This window comes from Elephas maximus, chromosome 2 (genome assembly GCF_024166365.1).
Source record: "Elephas maximus indicus isolate mEleMax1 chromosome 2, mEleMax1 primary haplotype, whole genome shotgun sequence".
NCBI lineage: Eukaryota > Metazoa > Chordata > Mammalia > Proboscidea > Elephantidae > Elephas > Elephas maximus.
In genome coordinates, this window is record NC_064820.1 from 160,790,934 (window position 1) to 160,813,322 (window position 22,389).

Consider the following 22,389-nt stretch of genomic DNA (forward strand, 5'->3'; position numbering starts at 1 on the left):
AACTTGATTTATAAAAGGCCAACCAGCTCATATTCAATCTTAGCCAGAACGGTTTGCAGATGCTCACTCCAAGTCAAATCACTCGCTTAGTGTAAAGGCAAGCACAGTTTGATGATAATGTTGCTCTCAGACTGATCTACACAGAATCCTAAGGTAGGGAGAGGAAAGAGGAAAAAGGAAGGCCTTAAAGAATCTCATCAGAAAATCTCCACTTAGATGTGGACCGCAGAGCTTATTATACCAGTGGCTCTTGAACCACGCTGATCTTCACACTTGCCGGGGACATAGCCGAGAAATATCAGTAGATCTCTGGCCCCACTCCTGCAGATCCTGAGTCAGTCAGCTGGGGGATGATTTAAGATGTCCCCAGAGTCTGATGATCTTTCAGGTTTGGCAAGCCACACCCAGATCAATGCACCCTTTCTGCCCCATCTTCTCCCAAGCAAATAGGAAAAGCCACCTGTGCCCAAGGCATGGGCTACCTCTACCGTTTCTTTAACACGTTGATTTCTAAAGCAAAAAAACCAAACGCTCTGTCATCAAGTCCATTTCAACTCATAGCGACCCTATAAGATGGAGTAGAACTTCCCCCTAGGGTTTCCAAGGAGCGGTTGGTAGATTCAAACTACCGACCTTTTGGTTTAGCGGATGTAGCTGTTAACTCTGGCCCCTGCTTATTATTGTTAGCTGTTGTAGAATCAGCTCCTAACTCACACCAATCCCATATACGATGGAACAAAATGCTGCCCGGTCCTATGCCATCCCCATGATCAGTTGTGGGTAAGGCTGTTGTGACTCACAGAGTTTTCCTTGGTTGATTTTCAGAAGTAAATCACCAGGCCTTTCTAGTCCATTTTAGTCAGGAAGCTCCAGTGAGCCCTGTTCAGCATCATGGCAACATGCAAGCCTCCACCGACAGACGGGTGGTGGTTGCAGCCCCTGCTTACATATGTGTATTTTGGTTTACACTGAAAATTCAGATGCATATACCCGGCATTGCATTTTAAAACAAGAGGCAAGATAGCAGTATCGATTTTAGAACCGTTAAGACATGAATTCAAGTTCAAGCTCTACCACTTACTAGCTGTATAGGTTTATCCTGGAGATTAAATTAGCCAGTGTATCCAAACACTCCCGGAACACAGGGAGTGCTCGATAAGTGTTGGCTGCTCTTATTATTCCAAGCGAATTAGTTCATCTGGCTAACACTGAACACCAAGTCTCATTGAATACTAGCCAAAAAGCAAGACAGGAACATCTACAACCCTCACCTCCAAAAAGGCGAAGCATGTCAAAACACACAGGGCTTGTCGGTAAGGGTAGTGCCTGAGGTTCCCGTGGAGTCCTTTCTGATCCTATAACTGAAACCCCATGACACAGACAGATACAATCAGATAATGATGGCAATCAATAACGCTAACAGAAATTATTATTTATTTTCATAAACACGGAGTATGTGCGTCCCGCTGAGTTACACATATCACATGCCAGCCTTCACATTCAGGGCAGTCAATCAATGGGAGATCTCTATATCTGCCCAGCGAGGCAGGAGGGGGAGGAATAGAGCAAGGCTGAGAAATTACCCACACCAGAGTGACACATCCGCAAAGTTAATCTAATCCAGGGGGGCCATCCGGGTGCCACTGCAAGCCTGTGAATATGGAACAGGCTTGATTGATTTTTCACCACAGTCGCTAAACACTTCATTGTTATTTGCAACAACTATAAGGAAAGAAAAGATGAAACCGTAAAAGGATTGGATATTAAGCCCCCAGAGCAGCCATAAATCACAAAATGAAGTCTAAAAAAATTAAAAATGGTTACAGGAAGGCTATATCTGTGTCCTAAGAGGCCTTGGTTATCAAAGCATAAACTCAAAATTAAAACCTGGGGCAATGAAGGCTGATCCTGACTCAACCAATAATTTGCCTTGAAACTGGCCTGGGGTTACCCATCCTCCCAAAGTGAGTATCAGCACATGGTCACACAGAGGGGGTGCTAGTGCTTAAAGGCTGTGGATACACAGAAAGGGTTAGAGTCCCAATTCTACTTTCTAGCTGCAGGACCCTGGGCGAGACACCTGGCCTCTCAGAGCCTCAGTTTCCCCCTTTATAATGGGGATAGTCACATCCACACCACTAGGAAGCGGGAAATAGCAATGCACGTCCTGCTTGCCTCCCACAACCCGTGGGAGCATCAAATGAGACCCTCAGCATGAAAACCCATATTTCCTGCAAGGCACATCTTGAAAGCTCCTTCCTGATCCTCTGTCTCCTCCCTTCCTGTCCTCCCTCTGAGTTGTCATGGCAACCTGTGCTTTTTCTCAGGATGCTTACCCTCATCCAGTGTTTCTCAAAATGTGGCCCAGGGACCACCTGCATCAGAATCACCTGGATGGTTTTGAGGAGGGGTCTCTTGGGGTCTGTCTTAGTTATCTAGTGCTGCTATAACAGAAATAACACAGGTGGATGGCTTTAACAAAGAGAAATGTATTTTCTCACAGTCTAGTAGGCTAGAAGTCCAAATTCAGGGTGTCAGCTCCAGGAGAAAGCTTTCTATTTCTATTGGCTCTGGAGGAAGGCCCTTCTCATCAATCTTCCCCTTGTTAAGGAGCTTCTCAGGAGCAGGGACCCTGGGTCCAAAGGACGTGCTATGCTCCCGGTGCTTCTTTCTTGGTGGTTTGAAGTTCCCCTACTCTCTGCTCACTTCCCTTTCCTTTTATCTCTTGTAAGATAAAAGATGATGCAGTCTACACCTCAGGGAAGCTCCCTTTACATTGGCTCAGGGATATGACTTGAGCAAGGGTGTTACATCCCGCCCTAATCCTCTTTAACATAATCTGATCTTCCCCCATTAACCACAGGGAGAGATTAGGATTTATAACACATAGGAGAATTTTATATCAATCACAAAATGGAGGACAACCACACAATACTGGGAATCATGGCCTAACCAAGTTGACACATATTTTGGGGGGACACAATGCAATCCATTACAGGCTCCAACTCGGGCCTTCTAAATCAGAACCCCTAATAGTAAGGTAAATGACTGTTCCAAAAAGCACCCCAGGTGATTGTGATGTGCACTCTAGTTTGAGAACAACTCCTAAAATTAATTTCACGTTACAGCCATTTAGCACTTGTCTCCTCCCTGTTCCTTAAGAACAGGGAGTATGTTTCATTCATTTTTGCAGGTCCATTTTGTAGCACTTACTGAGCAGAGTGTTGGCACATAGTAGGCATCACGATTGGAGAAAAGACTCATTAACAACCTGTGATATGCAGATGACACAATGTTGCTTACATGGAATAAAAAAGACATGGAAAAGTCCTGCATGTTAGATGCTATCATCCTTATTGTTGTGTAAATTTGGGGCCATTCAATACAAAATCCTCCATAATGATGAAGGGCAGGAGCTCTGGGATTAGACACACCTGGATTCCATTCTTCATGTTGCTACTTACTATCTGTGTGGCCTTAAGCCTATGCTTCTCTCTCTGATGCTCTGTTTTCCACATCTGTAAAACGGGCATGATGCCTAAGTCACATGGTTGTGATGAAGAAAGTGTTGTAAAATGTACGTAAAACTTCTCAGCCCAGAGGCTGTCTTTAGGAATAGCTGAATAAATGTAGTTGCTATTTTTTTTATTAGTAGTAAACTACCTAGTCAGTTGGCGGGAACACAGATCAGGCAGTTAAACTAGTTGTTTCATTAAAAGAATCACTTTTGGGAAAATCTGAGAACAATAATAAAGCCTAGAACTGGTTTTTGTTTTTCAATTGGACTTATTTAACAAGAGATCAAAAACATGTGGCTAGATCCCTTTTGCTATCACATTATGTAAAGAACTAATTTGAAATTACAAGAGGGTTTTGAGGGCCTTTGCTCACTGTATGTAAGATTGCTGTAGAAAATAATTACAATAAATGGATTTGGAATCAAGTTCAATAGAGGAGATGATCGCTTTGATCCTAATATGTGCAAACCAGGCACATATGTGCAAACTGATACATTGATATGAGCATTTTAAATACCTGTCCTTACCAGAAAAAAGATTTCAAATATTCCCGAGGGGTTAGTGCATAGCAAGATGCCTTCTTTTCTTTGACGCCTAAAAATAAGAAATGGGTTGGAAGAAAGGTGATTCAACAGGATGCGGAAATTATCCAACAATATCATTAATACCACACACAAGTAAAATTTTCTGAAGATCAGTCAAAAGTGACTGCAGAAGTACATCAACAGGGAACTGCCAGAAACTCAAGCTGGATTCAGAAGAGGACATGGAACAAGGATATCATTGCTGATATCAGATGGATCGTGGCCGAAAGGACAGAATGCCAGAAGGATGTTTACCTCTGTTTTATTGACTATGCAAAGGCATTCAACTGTGTGGATCGTAACAAATTAGGGATAACATTGTGAAGAATGGGAATTCCAGAACACTTAATTCTGCTCATGTGGAACCTGTAAATAGACCAAGAGGCAGTCGTTGGAACAGAACAAGGGGATACTGTGAGGTTTAAAGTAAAAAAAGGTGTGCATCAGGGTTTTATCCTTTCACCATACTTATTCAATCTATATGCTAAGCAAATAATCAGAAAAGCTGGACTATATGAAGAATGGGGCATCAGGATTGGAGGAAGACTCATTAACAACCTGTGATTTGCAGATGACACAACCTTGCTTGCTGAAAGTGAAGACGAATTGAAGCACTTACTGATGAAGATCAAAGACCACAGCCTTCAGTATGGACTGCACCTCAACATGAAACAAACATCCTCACAACTGGACCAATGAGCAACATCATGATAAATGGAGAAAAGATTGAAGTTGTCAAGGATTTCATTTTACTTGGATCCACAACTAACGCCCATGGAAGCAGCAGTCAAGAAGTCAAATGACGCACTGCATTGGGCAAATCTGCTGCGAAAGACCTCTTCAAAGTGTTCAAAAGCAAAGATATCACTTTAAGGACTATGTCGCTCCTGACCAAAGCCATGTTTTTTTTAATTGCCTCATACGCATGAGAAAGCTGGACAATGAATATGGAAGACCAAAGAAGAATTGACGACTTTGAATTATGGTGTTGGAGAAGAATATTGAATATACGATGGACTACCAGAAGAATGAACAAATGTGTCTTGGAAGAAGTACAACCAGAATGATCCTCAGAAGCAAGGATGAAGATAGTTCTTCTCATATACTTTGGACATGTTATCAAAAGGGACCAGTCCCTGGAGAAGGACATCACACTTGGTAAAGCAGAGGGTAAGCAAAAAAGAGGAAGACCCTCTCAATGAGATGGACTGCCACAGTGGCTGCAACGATGGGCTCAAGCCTAACAACGATTGTGAGGATGGTGCAGCACTGGGCAATGTTTTGTTCTGTGGTACCTGGGGTCTCTACGAGCTGAAACCGATTTGAAGGCACCTAACAACAACAGCTAGTCTACTTAGTCAACCTACCTAATCTCATGTCTCATTAGCAATGTTCCTTAATAAGTTCCCCTTCAGGAGTCAAAGCTGGTTAATGCTTCAGTCGATTTGCCATGGTGTCTTAGGCTGTGGCTACGGGGCTGTCTAACTCACCACCAATGGGATATGCAAACATTAGGGTCATTCTAAGTGAAAAATGTTAGTCCTGAAGAGTCACAATAATGTGTGTGTCCCAAGCTGAGAGGAGGACAGAGCAGTCACTAGCAAGAGGCACATGTATAAAAACATGATATCATCTAATCTCTTCTCCCCAAAAGTAGTGTCACCTCTGAGCGTTCACCCTGCGGCAGAGAAGCACTCCTCACCCTTCACTCCCTCCCCCCAAATCAAGCCCTTATGTTAAGGAAACTTTGATAAACCTGAGAGACAAAAATCAGTAATAATGACATTCCCTCCTCTGTGGTCTTAAAATTTTCTTAGAAAGCAGAAGCTGTAGAGAGTAATCATTAAAATCATGGGATTTGGAGTTAGATAGGCTAAGTTTGAATCCCAGTTGTCACTTTCTAGCTATGAGATCTTGGGTAAATTCTTGCCTACTCTGTGACTCAGTTTCATCTTCTACATAATCCATTCATTTGACAAATATTTACTGAGTGCCTACCATGTGCCCTGCATTGTTCTAGGTGGTGGTTATTCAGCAGAGAATGAAACACTGTCCCTGCTTTCATTTCCCTGGGGGTAGAAGGGAGGCAGCCAGTGAACAAATAATATATTAGGCAATGATAAGAGCTAGGTAAGGACACAGATGGAATGGGATGATGCTATTTTCTATAGGGTAGGGTGGGTCAGTCAGTGGTAGAATTGTCACCTTCCTTGTGGGAGACCCAGGATCAATTCCTGGTCCAATGAATTTCATGTGCAGCTACCACTCAGTTGTTAGTGGAGGACTGTGTGTTGCTATGATGCTAAATTTTGAAGAAGTACAGCCATAATGCTTCTTAAAAGCAAGGATGGTGAGACTTCATCTCATGTACTTTGGACATGTTATTAGGAGGGACTAGTCCCTGGAGAAAGACATCATGGTTGGTAAAATAGAGGGTCAATGAAAAAGAGGAAGACCCTCAAGGAGATGGACTGACACAATGGCTGCCACGATGGGTTGAAATGTAGCAACGATTGTGAGGATGGCGCAGGACCAGGCAGTGTTTTTGCTCTGTTGTACATAGAGTCTCTATGAGTTGGAACGAATTCTACAGCACCTAACAATGGCAACAACATGATGCTGAACAAGTTTTGGTGGAGCTTCCCGACTAAGACAGACTAGGAAGAAAGGCTTGGCAATCTACTCACGAACATCAGGCAATGAAAACCCTATGGGTTCCAATGGTCTGATCCACAACCAAACATGGGGATGGAGCAGGATTGGGCAGTGGTTCATTCCATTGTGCATGGGGTCTCTATGAGTTGGGGTCAACTTGATGGTGGCTAACAACATTCTACGAAAGCTTCTCTGATAAGGTGATACTTGAGCAGAGACTTGAATGAAGTCAGGGCTAAGGCTTGGGACAGTCAGAGAATAACCAAAACTACTCAAGGGGGTTATTGTGAGGACTAAACGATATAAGGATATAAAATCCAGCCCCTGGCCCGTAGTGAGCATGCAATAAATGGTAGCTTCTATACTAATATGAGTTGAAATCTACTCGGTGACAATGGGTTTGGGTTTTTTTTGTTGTTGTTATACTACTACTACTACTACTACTAATAATAATAAAACAACTAAAAAGCAAAACCAAAACAAAACTATTGAATGGATTCCAATTCATAGTGACCCTAGGGGGAGAGAGTAGAACTGACCCATAGGGTTTCCAAGGTTGTAAATCTTTACAGAATCAGGCTGCCACATCTTTCTCCCTCGGAGTGGCTGGTGGGTTCAAACCACTGACCTTTTGGTTAGCAGCCAAGCACTTAACCACTGTATGACCAGGGCTCCTTTACTAATAGTAATAGTAGTTATTATTTCTATTAGCTGTAAGGAGTACTTGGATAAAATCCATTAGAAAATTTGAGCTCATTACATCTTCATTTTTTGAGGGGGGTGCGAGGGAGGGATATGACAAGCTACAAGATGGAAGCTCACATCTTCTGGACCTCATATTCATTAAAGGTTAAAAAGCAAATCTCAACCTGGTCTAGGTTCCCAGGGCTCTGGCAGCCAACTACAAGGAGGGAAACAATAACTCCAAGCTCATGTCATAGGGAGAAGAATTCTGAGTGTGATTTCTCACCATCCAGCTCCCATCTGGTTAAGTCTCTTGAACAATGAGTTCCTATTGCCTAGAAAAGGCTCAGAGGGCCTCCCAACCCTGGGTATTGGGAGGTTAGGAAATACAGGCAAGGAGAATCTTGCTAAGTAGAAGTGCACAAGATCTTTATGTTTCTCCAAGTGAAGCTCAGGGCTCTGGAAACTCAGTGTGCATTTGTGTGTGTGTGAGAGTGTGACACAGAGAGAGAGAGAGAGCAAGCATGTGTGCCAGCCCCCTGACCTGGAGTAATAATGGCATTAATTATTAAGAAAACCATTTCAAATGCCTAAATGTATAAATCCAAGTTTAAGAGCCCTGTCTCTTGATTTTTAGTCCCAGCTTTGGAATAATCAGTTGTATGACTTTGGCAAGTCATTTTCCCTCTCTGAACTTCCATCAGGTTTAAGGTCATAGGTTCTAGTGCAAAGTAGATCAAGTTTTGATTCTCATCCCTGTATGATCTTGGGCATGTTACTTAACGTCTCTGAGCCTTGTCTGTTAAATGGGCATATTAACAGTGAACTACATCTCCTGAGGTAGAGAGTGCAGCATGGTGTACGGTATTTAGTAAGTGCTCAATAAATACACAACAGCAACATTTTCACTTGCTAAATACCTGTACCTATTTTGCCCTCCTCATGGGCTGTTGTGAAGAATAATCAAGGGATTCAGGAGGAAAACACTCCCTGATATAAATGGCAGTTTGCAACCATAAGGAGTTATTATTATATTATCGTCATGATTATTGCTTTGAAAGTTATGCTTTTGAGCAGGAGCTACAATTCTCATAGAAGCCTTCTCATAGGCTCTCTGGGTAGTGAGTGATTGGATTTAAAAGGCTATCTTCCATGAAAAAAAAAAAAAAAAGCCACATTCTTGCTTTGAAAAGCCGAGCCTCCCAGCATTGAAACAGAATAGGTTCATTACTCAATGAGGATTAATTAGCTGTCTGGTATTATTAAACGTTCTCACTCTCAAGATCCACGTAGATCCAGAAACTGTGAAAGTGAGCAAGAGGTAATCATAGTTGGGGTGGGGGTGGGGGTGTGGGGTGGGGAGCCACAAGTGCTGGCAATGCAAATTTCAAGAGCAGAGCATGCTAGTAAATTATGGTCTGATTAATATCACGTCAGCTTGTTCTCTGGAGCCATTGTTCTGAATCTGTGGTCTTCAGGGTTGCCTGGTTCTTTCTTTTTCTACGAAGGGATCAAAAAGGAAAGGCGGCTGTTGGCATAGAAAGAATGCTGGGGTGTAGGTGTTTACACTGAAATGCAGGATATTTTAAAGCCTAAGAAAGGAACCCAAACCAAACCAAGCCCACTGCCATCAAGTTGATTCCCACTCATAGGGAGAGGAAGTGAAATCAGATATGGGTCTCCCAAGTTGCTACAACAACTATTGAAAAGTAACAGATGCTTATAAAAATGACTGCTCCAAGGAATCTTAGGGATGTCAGAATGACCACAGTCCCTCTTGTCTCATCCACTAGGGGGGCACATTAAAAATGCAGATTTGTCTAAACCATCTGATGTCCTGAATAAAATCTCTTGGGGATGAGTCCCGGGAATCTGCATTTGTAACTAGCACTCATGGTTGCAGAACCAGGGATGTTGCCCAGTCCTCTGCTTTGCAGCTTAAAAACTAAGCTTAGAGAGAAGAAATATGATTCAATATCTCATGGTCACACAGATTGTTAACAAAAAAAAAAGCAAGGACCAGAATTGGGATTCTCTCAACTCCCAGCTACCTGTCGAGGCCTCCTTCCATGTTTGATACAATGAGTTCACTGCATTAGCATCATTGTCTTGCCATGGGGAGACTCTCTACTCTAGTGCTATTGAAACTTAAGTCTGTAGGCCTCCTCTTCATCATGGGGATGGAATTGCCCAAGGCGTTAAACACAGAGTTACGAAATCCCATATACTCATGGACAACAGGAATACACAGGGGAGACTATAGATAGCATTTGAGAAACTCCATAGACAAAAAGGACAAGCTAAAGTCTGGGCAGAAGTTCATTTTATGAACTCCTCAGTGGCACCTAATCCATCTGCTTCCCCACAGGTTTGCATTTTCCCGAGGGGTGCAAGACTACCTTATTCTTGTTGTATCACCAACATAGTGCTTGCCACTTAGAAGATATCAGCGAATGGTTTGTAGGGTGAGTATGGAGGGATAAAAAGTATAACACCAAAAAAAAAAAAGCAAATTTTCTCACATACATAGGCCCACTATCAGGAAGGGGGTAATAACAACAATGACGATGATGATGATAGTAATGCTGAAATAACAGCAGGGAACTACCATTATTCAGTGCTTTCCTCCAGCCAGACCCTAAACAGACTAAGCTTTTTATGACACACAGTATCTTATTGAGTCCTCACAACAATGCCGGGAAGCAGCTACTATCATTATCCCAGTTATACATATGAGAAATTGGAGGCGCAAGGAGTTTAGGTAATTTGCCCAAGTTCACCAATCAGAAAGTAATGAAGGCACTTTCTAACCCAGGCCAGATTGATTGAAAGTTTATACTCTCAACTACTCTTCTCTCTAGTTTCTAAAACCTCCAAACATCTAGAGCATCAGGGGTGGGTTCTGCCTTACCCACCCAGTCTAATGAGGCAGACTTACATGCTAATTGCCCAGGCTTGAAGGCAACAGGTGACAAGAGGAAACAGAACAGCCTGTGCTTGCTGGCTCAGAAGGGGCTCAACTGAAGATCATGCGTCCATTAAAAAATCGCCTGTTGTCAACTCCAACTCATGATGACCCCACATATGTCAGAGTTAGAACTGTGCTCCATAGGGTTCCCAATGGCTGATTTTTTCAGAAGTAGATCACCAGGCCTTTCTTCCAAGGTGCCTCTGGGTAGACTTGAATTTCCAACCTTTTGGTTACCAGGTGGGTGTGTTAATCCCCCCCCCCCCCAGGAACTCCACGTGCCTATTAGCGCTGGGTAAACACGCCAAAGCCTAGCACTGGAGCCAGCAAAGAGTCTGCTTAAAAAGTACTGCTGAATGATCAAATCAAGGAATGAATGAATGAACAAATAAACAAATGAGCTCACCGGGCACACACAGTGATCATCTAATTCCCACATGTATCTGCTTTTACACCTAGGGCAAGAACCTCTATTCCCCACATATACTTCATTGTCTGTCTTTGCAATTTTTGGTCTTTGGTAGAGAAGCTGGTGTCTAAAAGCAGTTTTTACACAGTTTGAAAGTCCCTTGGGGCTGGTGCTGGTTCCAACATATGCCTGCTTTACTGCGTACATTAAACATGTCCACCACCAAATGCATCATCCAGTCCTAAGCTACTTTACCTACCTCTAGAGAGCCTTCCCTTCCAAGCCCACATTTAGAAATCCATTTTCAACACCATCTCCCTATGAGGTCTTTCTTGCTCCTTCAGAACCAAATATCATTTCTCCTTCCTTGGATCTAAGCACAGCTCTCTGTCTCTTGCTCTTGTTGCATTTATCTTACTCTGTTTAGTGTCATAGCCATTTGTCTATTGGCCTTACAAATCCTTTTTCCTTATCAGACTATTCATGTCTAGAGGGCAGGAAGGAAGCTACTCAGATACTGACAGCTACTAATAGGGTAGATTATTTATTGAGTACCAGAGTTAGGGCTTTCTAGCTTCATTACATTTTATTCTCCTGAATCCCTGGAAAGTGGGTAGTACGTTCTGACTTGTTCATCACTATGCCTAAAGCACCTAGAACAGTGCCTGGGACATAGGAGATGTTCAGTAAACATTGGCTGGCTGAATGAATGAATCTAAATCTACAGAGTACATATTGCAGATGAGGAAACTAAAGAAACTTGTGTGACTAAAGCTCAAGAAAGGTGAAGTGACTATGAGATTCTGGTCCATGGTAGAATTCGAACCCAGGCCTGTTAGATTCTGAAGCTTATATTCTAAATCACTAGGCTTTATTTGTCCATCCAGGGAGTCCCATGCCCTGTCTAGCACAGAAGGTGCTCAAGACATCTGAGATGATGTGAACAGACAGAGGATGAGAATATAGTAACGTATGGTAGTGATCACCTGGGCAGGTCCTTGGGACAAAAGGAAAAGCATGGATTGGTAGTCATGAGGGCCTGGAGCCTTTCCTGCTCTTTCCATTTGCTGCTACAGACTCTGGTATGGTACGTCTCTGTCTAAGCTCTCTCTCTTACATACACATCATAGTTGTAATCTAGGGTAGCAGTCTGCCAGTGGCCTTGGGAGATCGTCCCCTAGCCCTAGCGGTCATGGGAACCAAAAGATGGCTGTGCTCACCCGTAGGGTTGTGATGGTGGAAGGATCCCGGAGCCGGCCCTCCTCATCTTTCAGGTTGTAGCCTTCTGGCCTCTTATCGCGCTCGCTCACTTTCCACAGCTTCACGGTTTTATCTGTGGAAGACGGCAGATGAAATCAGAATTACAGTGCAAAAAAAGCTTGTAAAGGAGTGGCTTATTTTTTGGGGGGGAGTGGGGGACGGGGAAGGTAATGATGGAAGGAATTGCCATAGAAGCTTTCTTGATTTAAAGGGCTCAGTGCATGAATCTGAGTCATCTGAAGGCAGAGCTCAAGTTTCAAAACAAAACCATGTATTGTGTGGAGACAAATGGTTCTCCCTGACAATAGGCATTACATTCTACAGCTTACACATTAGTTTGCCTCATTCAATAGAGATACTTATTGAATTTTGAATAATAAGAGTAGCCAGGTATACATAGCGTTTATTATGTAACTACGTTAGCACTTTATGTGGAGAATACTTACCATAACCCCAAGACGTAGGTACAGTCCTTATCCCCATTTTAGCATTCCACCTCACTTAAACATTGACCTGGACCACTCCTTCGTTTAACCTTTCTGATCTCACCATTCACCTCTCGTTGTCACTCACTGTACTCCTGCCTCATAACTTCCTCACTGCTCCTTGTACGCATTAAACCCAACCTGCCTCAGGGCCTTTGAACTTGCTGTGGCTTTTGCTAGGAAAGCTCGTTACCCTTTTTCGTATGCCTAGCTCCTTCAAGTTGCTCTCACTGCTCATGGCCAAACTCAGACAGGCCTTTCCCAACCAACCTATATGACAATGCTGTCTTCACCATTCTCTATGCCCCTTCTCTTGCTTTATTTTTCTTCATAGTACTTTTTGTTAGAATTCATTTTATACTGAGAATTTATTATATACTTATTTATTTATGATCTGTCTCCCTCACTAGGATGTAAGATCACCAGAGGTAGGGATCCTGTCTTGTTCATCACTATACCTCCAGCATGTAGAACGGTGCCTGGTACATAGCAGATGTTCAGTAAATACTGGTTGGATGAATGAATGGATCTAATCTACAGAGTGCATATTGCTAACAATACTCAGGCAAATGAAATGGTAAGGAAATTAATAAAAATACTCCTTTATCCTTGCAATCTCCTTTGAGTCCCCAGCTGAGCTCCATTTTCCTTACCTTTGTACTCTCCCAGTGCCTTATGCCTCTTGATGGCACTTGTCATTCTCCAAAAGCATTAAAACAGGTCTGAAAACTCCAATGCCTACAGGGATCAGGCAGGCTAGGGGAATAAGTGAAAAGGGCTGGAGGCTCTTAAAAGCTGGAAACGGCATGTCCTATCCACAGGCTTTCAATTCCATCTTTTTAAAGGAACATGCTCTGGCCAAACAAATCATGTCTGTGGGCCACATGCCTTAGTTGGCCTTCATTATCAGACACCTGCATTCATTATTTGTACTTGTTTCAACTTCTCTTCTGAAAGGCAGGGACTTGGTTGCCTTCTGTGTGTCCTTTCCTACACCTGCCTGGACAAGGTAGGTTTTGGAATCAGACAATGTTGGATTCAACTCCAGCCAGCCATATGACCAAGGCCTGGGGCTCCCAAGCAGTAAGCATAAAACTAGTGTTTGCTGAATGATGAACAAAAGAATTGTCCAATTTAGCAGAAATTTGAATTTTAGATAAACAACAAGCAATTTTTTAGCATGAGTATCCCCCAAGTAAGGAGCCCTGGTGATGCAGTGGTTAAGATCGGCTGTTCGCTGAAAGGTCGGTGGTTAGAACTTACCAGCACCTCTATGGGAGAATGATGTGGCTGTCTGCTCCTGTAAAGATTTACAGCCTTGGAAGCCCTATGGGATAGTTCTACACTGTATTAGAGGGTCGCTGTGAGTCGGAATCAAGAGCAATAGTATGTCTCAAATATTGCAACCTTACAAAGAAAGATACTTAACATCTCTTACAAGTTTTCAACTGGGTTTTCTTCACGGGGCTCTTAGGAAGATTAAATGAAACACTACATGTAAAGTGCTTAACACAATGTTGGACTTCTAATAATCACCCATGAATGGCAGCTGTTATTAGAATGAGAAAGTCAGGTGGCTTTTTACGATAATAACATGCTGCTCTGACAGGCCCATCAGAAAGCATTCACTTCATCCCTTAATGATTGCAACACATCTTATTTTCTCTGTTATACTACCAAGGAGAAAAGCTGCCCCTGCAACCCACGTTTATTAGGGTTCCCTTTCTCCTCTGCCCCCTCGTATCTTGCCTCCATTTCCTCTTACCTGACTCCTTATTAGCTCCTGATTTCTGCACCTCCGGGGAGAAGGACCTTGTAAACAGGGAGTGTGGAACACAGTACTACTTCCCTGGAAGCTGTCAGAAACATGCGCCTCGTCCTTGGAGGTCTTAATGCATCACATTGTGAAGTGGGCTTCCCACAGCAATTTCACCACTTTAGCAGATAAGCGTCTCCATTTCTAATATCTGGGGCTGCTGAGCATGAGATCTATGCATGCCATACTGTACACTCTCCCTGGCTCGTCCCAGAGTAGAAGGCGAGGCAACCTTTCCCAGCTGCGAGGTTTAATTTAGGATTTTTTTTTATCTAGATGCCACCCCCACACCCTTGATCTCACCCTCCCTGACTATCTGCTTCATGCTAAACTGCTTTTTCAGATGAAAAAATAAAACATGGACCATATTTCTACTGTTCTTTCTTGACTAGCCACTGATCAGCAGTGGGTCAGAACAACCCAAGTCAGTGAATTTTCACACTAAACATTTTCTGTTGCTTGGCTTTGGAATGTACTCCATCACATTTGCAGGGCAAATTTTATCTTATTATCATTATTTTTATTATGAATGAAAAATTGCTATGCAGAGAAATCTTGGGTAAAGGGTAAAGAATAAAAATCACCTATAATCCCTTTGTTGTTGACAGGTGCCGTCGAATCTATTTTTGACTCATAGTAACCCTGTGTGACAGAGTAGAACTGCCCCAACAGGGTTTTTTAGGCTGTAAATCTTTATGGAAGCAAACTGCCACATCTTTCTCCCAGTGAGTGGCTGGTGGGTTCAAACCACCAACCTTTTGGTCAGCAGACAAGTGCTTAACCACGACACCACCAGGCTCCTGTAATCCCTTTGGCCAGGGATAATCATTGTTAACATTTTACATAGATCCTTCTAGTATTTGCTCTATGTACATTTTTTTTAGAGTGGAGGTACAAACCTAGAATAATATTACATATATGGATTTTGCATTTTCTCATTTTAGTTCCTTGTTTTTGTTACACAAGTAATACATGCAAACGTAATTAGAAAATGAAAATGGGCATAAAAGTAAAATAAAAATTTAAATCCCCTTCCATTCCACTACACCGAGGTAACCATTATGCAAATTTTAAGTATATCCTTTCACTATATTTTCATGTGCATTTATATAACTGTCTTTAATAAATATAACATAATATATATAATTTATAATATGTTCTTTTTGTCTATTCATATATACATATATCACAATACCCATCCCTAAAGATACATACTTTTTAATAGTGAGAATATGTTAACAAAGATTTGATAGTGGGAGAATCATTAGTAAATGATAGAAAAATCACACAAGGAAATATTAGATGGTCATTGAAAATGTTATTGTATTTTAGAAATATATTTAACGATTAGAAAGATGTTCCTGGGTTAAGTGTTACACTTTTAAATAAAAAACCCAGGTAACAAAGTTTGCACAATATATCACATTCTTGATAAGCCACAGAGTTATCAATGGCTCTTTGCTTTTTTTTTTTTTTTCTTTAAATGACATTAACAGTGGTTCTCTCTGGGTAGGAAGACTTTCATCACCTTCATTTTGTTTCCCTGTATTTTCTGCAAAAATTTCTACAAAGAACATGTGTTATTTTTATAGCAAGGAAAAAAATTCCATATACCTTCTGCTCTCATTATATATTCTCCTAGAACACATTTCCAGCTTTCTAATTCTTAATGAAAATGCAAACCAACATTCACTTATGAATCTAGGCCTTGGACTTATTTGACATATGAAAAGCACACTGCAAATAAGTTAAGGCCTATGTTCACAAGCGAATGTTGGTTTTATTTTTTAATTAAGAAAAAGATGCTTGCAGAAAGTAAAAATTGTACCCAATAATGAGAGAAGCACAATTTTTTTTTTTTTTTTAAAAGATAATTGATGGCAAGTTCAATCCAATTCCCCATGGTTGAGTTGCCTGGAGTCATTCTTGACTTTATTATCACACAGTTTTTCTTGACTCAGTATTTTGAAGCTTTGTGGTTTAAAAAGTCCATGGAACATGTGGCTATTACTATGAGTAATGATTTTTTCTTTCTTCTGGTTGGTTCTCTGAGTAGTTTATCATTACTTGTGTCAGCTTTTAAACACAATCTTATTATCTATCTTCATCTTCTCTTTTGTACAGTAATTCCAATTGTCTTCCATTAATTTTTCCATGTTAACCTATTTGGCTTAAGGGGGATTCTCAACCTTAATATTAGTATAAAAAAGAAAATCACGTAAGAACATGGGAATTTATTTTATAAGAATCATTTTGAGATGCTACTGGCATGTGAAATAGCATCCCAAATGTGAAGATAATACCCCTGTTAATCAAAAAACTATTTAAAAACTCAATTAACAGAACATTATGCTATATAATTAATCTTCATTGCGTTTCACTGATTTCCCTCCCATCACCCCCACAAAGTAGTTAATAAACCTTTGCATTTTAGTGCAATAATCAATAGGATAAATTTCATAACATAAAGTAAGCTAGCAATAGAAGATAATCAGATACTTTTTCTCTGCCTGAAATAATTAAGGCAAAATCATTGGACCTCTTTTTTATTATTCTAAGTAGTGTTGAAACTGAGGAGCCTTTGAGTGAAACATAATCGAAGAATTGAAAGTGAAGAAACTGAATTCACTGTGGTTTGGCGTCTAAGGAATCAGGGTCCAAAAAGGTAAGCATAGTTATGAGGAAGAAGTAAGTTACTTGGAATCTGGAAAAACAGACTCGTGAAGATCTGGTCACATGGAGACGAGATATGCTTGGACAACTCTAAACTGACTGTTTCAGAGCTGTTCTTTTTTAGATTTGTATACTAGCTTAATATTTGAGGGATTTTTGGTTCATATGTATTAAAAAGTTTTGCCCCCTTTTCACATAACGAATATAACACTCACTGCAAAAACTTGAACAATAAGAATAATTTTTTAAATTTACAAATCCTAATGATACGCAACCTAAAATTAACCATGATGAACTTTTCGTGTGTTTCCTTCCAGTCTTCAAACAATAATAATAAATATTTGATCATATTATATACACACTCTGCAGTTTTTTTCACTTGACACATGAACATTTTCCTTTTTTTTCCAACATTGAGGGTTGGTAAAAAGGAAACCCATTGCTTCATGATTTATATTTAAAAGCATATTCCTCATAGGCTCACACACAGGAGAAGTGACTCACTCTTCAGCTTATTCACTTGGGAGAGGGTGTTTAATTTTTATATTTCAAGCCTTTTACTTGTTATGCTGCTCAGCTAGCACCCTATATGATTTTATTCTCCATAGTTTGGGGCAAAACCTTCTTTCATCAAGGCTATAAGAACCAGAGGGTAGATAATTCCACTGTATAAAAACTTACTGAGTTAATATGTAATTTGGCACTCTAGTCAACCTCTAATACTCTCTTTCTGACCTATTTCAGCCAACAAAGGGATAAGAATAGTATGGCGGGAGACAGAGAAATAAACCATTCCTTGCTCAGCTTTTTGGTGGGACCTCTATACCTGACCTGTGTGCCTAGCTTAGAACTTGATTGTGTCGGAGAGACACGACATCTGCTTTACAGACTCCAAAATATATTCAGTGATTAATACCTTCTATTTAGTATTCTGGAGCCCTGCTGGCACAGTGGTTAAGAATTAGGGCTGCTAATCAAAAGGTTGGCAGTTTGAATCCACCAGCTGCTCCTTAGAAACCCTATGGGACAGTTCTACGCTGTCCTATAGGGTTGCTATGAGTTGGAATCAACTTTAGACAGCAATGGGTTTGGTTCTGGTTTTCGGTATTCAGTATGCCAAACTCACAGGGACAGCATGGAGAGTTTCCTGAAATGTATACCCAGAATAACATTCAGTGGATCTGAAGACAGGAAGTCACATTCCAAAAACACCTGGAAATGGTCTACATATGTTAGTTGAAAACTACAGAACATGTCTCACATAATTCGGTCATACCATTTGTTGTTTTAAAAAACAACAGCAGCTATTCTTTGAGGGCCTAGTCAGTACCAGGCACTGTGCTAGGTGTTTTGCAAAGATTATTTCTAATTTTTTAACAGTCTGTAGAATAAAGAGGAAAAGAGAGGCTCAGAGAATATGAAATATATTGTTTGGCTGACTATACCTCTGGAAATACCAAACAGGAAAGTCACAGCCACATACCATTAGTAGACAGAAGAAAGTAGGCCGCATTCTGCTGAGGGAGCCATCTTATTTTATTGATTTTTTCTTCTATTTCTAAGCTCTTCAGGTAATCGAACTCGGGTTCATGGCTCTGGAATGTGCTGTAAACATTGTATTCACCCCTACGATGAACCTGATTTTTACTCTGTAGGAAGGGAGAAAAAACAAAACAAAAACACAGAAGATTAAATCACAGAAACCAACTGTACATTCACCAACTCTTTTCTTTTTGAGCAGAGTGATTCGAGGTTGGGTGGGCAGTCTGTGTCACAGTGGAATGAGGGCAGGACCACGACAGCCACACCTTATGCCTTAGCTCAGTGTCCTCCAAAGCTTTTACGCACGTAAAAATTTGAGCAGACACACTACGTGCGCACACACACACGTAAAATATATATTCCGACTCATAGCGACCCTATAGGACAGAACAGAACTGCCCCCACAGGGTTTCTAAGGAGTGCCTGGTGGACTTGAACTGCCAACCTCTCGGTTAGCAGCAGTAGCTCTTAACCACTATGCCACCAGGGTTTCCATATATTACATATAGTATAATATATATATTACGTACACAAACTTCTGTACTAGTACATGGTGTACATAATTAAATATACCCAGAAATTGAAATAAGACAAGAAGTTCTAACATTTTCTTTTTGTGTTCTAATGGATGTTGGAGACACTCTTTGGAGTGAGACACCTCATGTTGGAGTCCGCATATACTTGCATCAATCCCTGACAGAGTACAAAATTGTATCATCCACAATTTTCAGTGGCTGTTTAAACTCTCACCAGATCCTCACAGAATCTCTGAGAGGTAGACAGGGTAGAGCATTGACAAAGTGGCTCAGTCATGTTAAAATGACTTGTCCAAGGTCACACAGCTCAGAAGCAGTAGACCTGAGCATAGACCACTCCTTTCCTTTTTCCCAACATAGATAACAGAACAGACTGCAGCACAGAGCTGACACCTGCATTATTAAGAGAAGATGGGAAGTCACCCCTGGCTTCCCCCTCGTATTGATCATGCAAAGAGCCAACAGCAGGAACTAAATAAAGGAGGAGAGAATGAAACACAAGGGGAAAGGAGTCTCCAGAAAGGGGTAAGAGAAAAAAGGAAAGGGGGAAGGAAAAAGAGGGTGTAAGAGAGAAAGAGAAAAAGGGAAAAGCGAGAAGGGAGGCTTTACTTTGAGGTATTTTAGAACCTGATTACCAAGAGCTTGAAAAATTCAAATGCAGGGCTTATTTAACATTTGTTGCAAAAGCTTTACTTTCAGTTAAAGAAGTCGTATTTCTGGGTGGGTATAGACCACCCGAACAAAAATCTCAACTTACCAACGAGTGGTGGTGTTGAGCCCTAGGTGTTAAGTGTGTTTGTGAGGGCACTGAGGTTCCTGTGAGCAAACTCCCTGGGGATGTGTCTCGTGAGAACTCACCCACAGAAGACCAGGGCAGGGCTGGCCTAGATGGTCATCACATGGCTTTGTTTCTCAGGCTCAAGACTCTCCACAAAGCGAAACCACTTAACTGCGTGCTATTCATCCAAACAGACACTTCATTTTTTTTTTTTTTTTTTACTGAACAAAACCACCCTGCTTTTAAAAACGTGTCCCTCATCATTCCACAAACGAATTGGGCTTCCCAAATATTTCAATAAATTAAAATAGGTGAAACCCATAAATAGCTAACGGAAAAAGTGGAGCGGAATATTACTGGCAACATGCTGCCTTGGGTAATTTATGCTAAATAGCTCCTCCGGTTCCTCTTTATCATCACTGTGAACCTAATTGGATTAAAAAAAAATCAGAGATTTGAAAATCAGTGTTAAAAGGAATCTTAATGCTGACATCCTTGGTACTATCCTACTTATTGAGGAGAGAGCCAGTCCACCTTAACAATAAATGTATGAGTTTTGATTTGCTACCATCCAAATCAGACTGTCAAGTGTGTGTAGTATGTGCCAGACCAATTAGCACCAGGCAGCTTTGGAAAAGCAGGAAAAATTCCAGGTCACGAAGAGCTATTAGTTCCTTCTTGCCAACCACATTTTCCTGTTTCCAGGGCCAATGGAATAGGCTGGGTGCCTGATTTAATGCTGAACACTTGAATTTATACAGAACCCTGAGGGATTAGGATGTCCTTATAGAAATTAATTGCAAATAATGTGCAATTACCAAATATATCACCTCTAAATGAGGCTTTCCTTTTCGAGGGGAGGTGCAACACAAATGGCTTTGAGGCACAAAGCAGCCTTTAAATTGTTAGGGAAGCCTCTTGTGAGACTGTCCTCCCGCACTGGGCCTCCCGCACTGGGCCTCCCCCTGTGCTTCCCGAGTGCAACATGGAGCTTGAAGGCGGCCAGTGGCAGATGGGAGAGTCACCAGAACAGAAATCGGCCTGCTGGAAACTCCAGGGTCGTGCTAGGGAGGCCAAGAAAATCAAATTGTGCCATAATTCCATTCTGACAAAACAGAAGCAGACACCAACCAACTTAATTTATATGAAAAAGAGAAACAATTCCTAGTAGAACCCAAGTCTCAGGAAGAGAGGGGCTTTTTGCAATTCACTGAAAGTTAGGACCCCTGACCAGAAATAGTACTGCATATTAGCAATGAGCTCCAGGGAACGTCGAGTCACCTATAGTAGAGTGTGTGTGGCATATCTGTTACTCAGACATGGTTTTGTAGGAGCTCATTCCCTGTGGTAGGCTGACCTCTCATTTTCATCTCTACTGACCCAAGCTGTCCTTTAGACATCTGTTGGCAAATGAAGAGAATATATATATACATATACATACATATATATATATAATTTTTTTTCTTCTATAATCTGGCGGTCCCTGAAACCAAGGGAGACTGAATTTCAATAGCATGAGGACAAAAATCCCACTCAAAAGGGAGGAGTTATGCTCAACAATTACTGCTAGAATTCTGCAGGTCAGATGAGAAGTGAAATCATTTTAAATGTGCAATACCCAGGCTTTAAAAAGATAAGGCAAGGTTCAGAAAAGGCCCTATTTTCAGGTGCTTTTTTTTTATGAGCCTGAATGTGGAACTGTTGATGTTAATGACTTTTTGGCAGTTTTTTTTTAGTTGCTAGCACAGCAGCAAGGTTAAGGGCGACACATGAGGATTAAGGAACAGTAGGAGGCCTCCTTTAAAAAGAGAAGAAAATAGGCATTTTGCATTCACTGCCACTTACCTCCTGCTCTCGTTGAAATATTACAACCCGACCCCCCTTGTCCCCTGTCGCTAGTAATTCTCCCGTGTGGTTGAATTCTACCGTAGAGATAATGTCAGCTGAAAAGAAGAAGACAAAGGCAATTTAAGTAACCGCACACTTACTTTGAAAGGATAGATAATAGACATACTTTTCTGTGCATTTAAGGGCTTAGGGCTTTGTCTCTGCAGTGGAATTTGCACGGATTTTATGCTCTGTATTTTAAGTGCCACTTGGAAGCGGCACTAAAAAAAAAAAGAGTAAATTTCCCAGATGCCCACACTGTACTGTGATCTCTTGAAACATCTGGAGAGAACAAAAGGGAAAAGTACCTTTAGACCCCTTTGTTTTGGGTAAAAGAAAATGAATTTCTTTATGGCTTAGGAAAATAGCAACTTTCTTCGTTAATTTCTACCAATAACTGGCCCTTCATCCACTCCTGGCCTTTTTTGCATTCCCCTTCCTTCTGCACCAAGAAACTTCTCCAAAGCAGCTTCAGTTATGCCTATTCAGATTAGGGCTGAGGGCTGTGTTGACACAGGACTGGGATACTGGGAACTCAGATACTGAAATTCAAGGAATAGAACACAAAGAAATCACTGGGGAGACTCACAAGTC

The 22,389-nt window shown here is 41.3% G+C and overlaps 1 protein-coding gene across 8 annotated transcripts in view; it reads right to left on the reverse strand.

Moving 5' to 3' along the window:
• The window catches only part of PPP2R2B (protein phosphatase 2 regulatory subunit Bbeta), a 500,931-nt gene that overhangs the window by 113,669 nt on the left and 364,873 nt on the right, over positions 1 to 22,389 (reverse strand). For all 8 annotated transcript variants that reach the window (XM_049873996.1, XM_049874001.1, XM_049874002.1 and 5 more), the window contains 3 exons: positions 21,754 to 21,851; positions 18,536 to 18,701; positions 12,039 to 12,151 (listed from right to left, as the gene is read on the reverse strand). In XM_049873996.1, the coding sequence (XP_049729953.1) occupies positions 12,039 to 12,151; positions 18,536 to 18,701; positions 21,754 to 21,851 (377 nt within the window). The remainder of the gene's footprint in view (positions 1 to 12,038; positions 12,152 to 18,535; positions 18,702 to 21,753; positions 21,852 to 22,389) is intronic.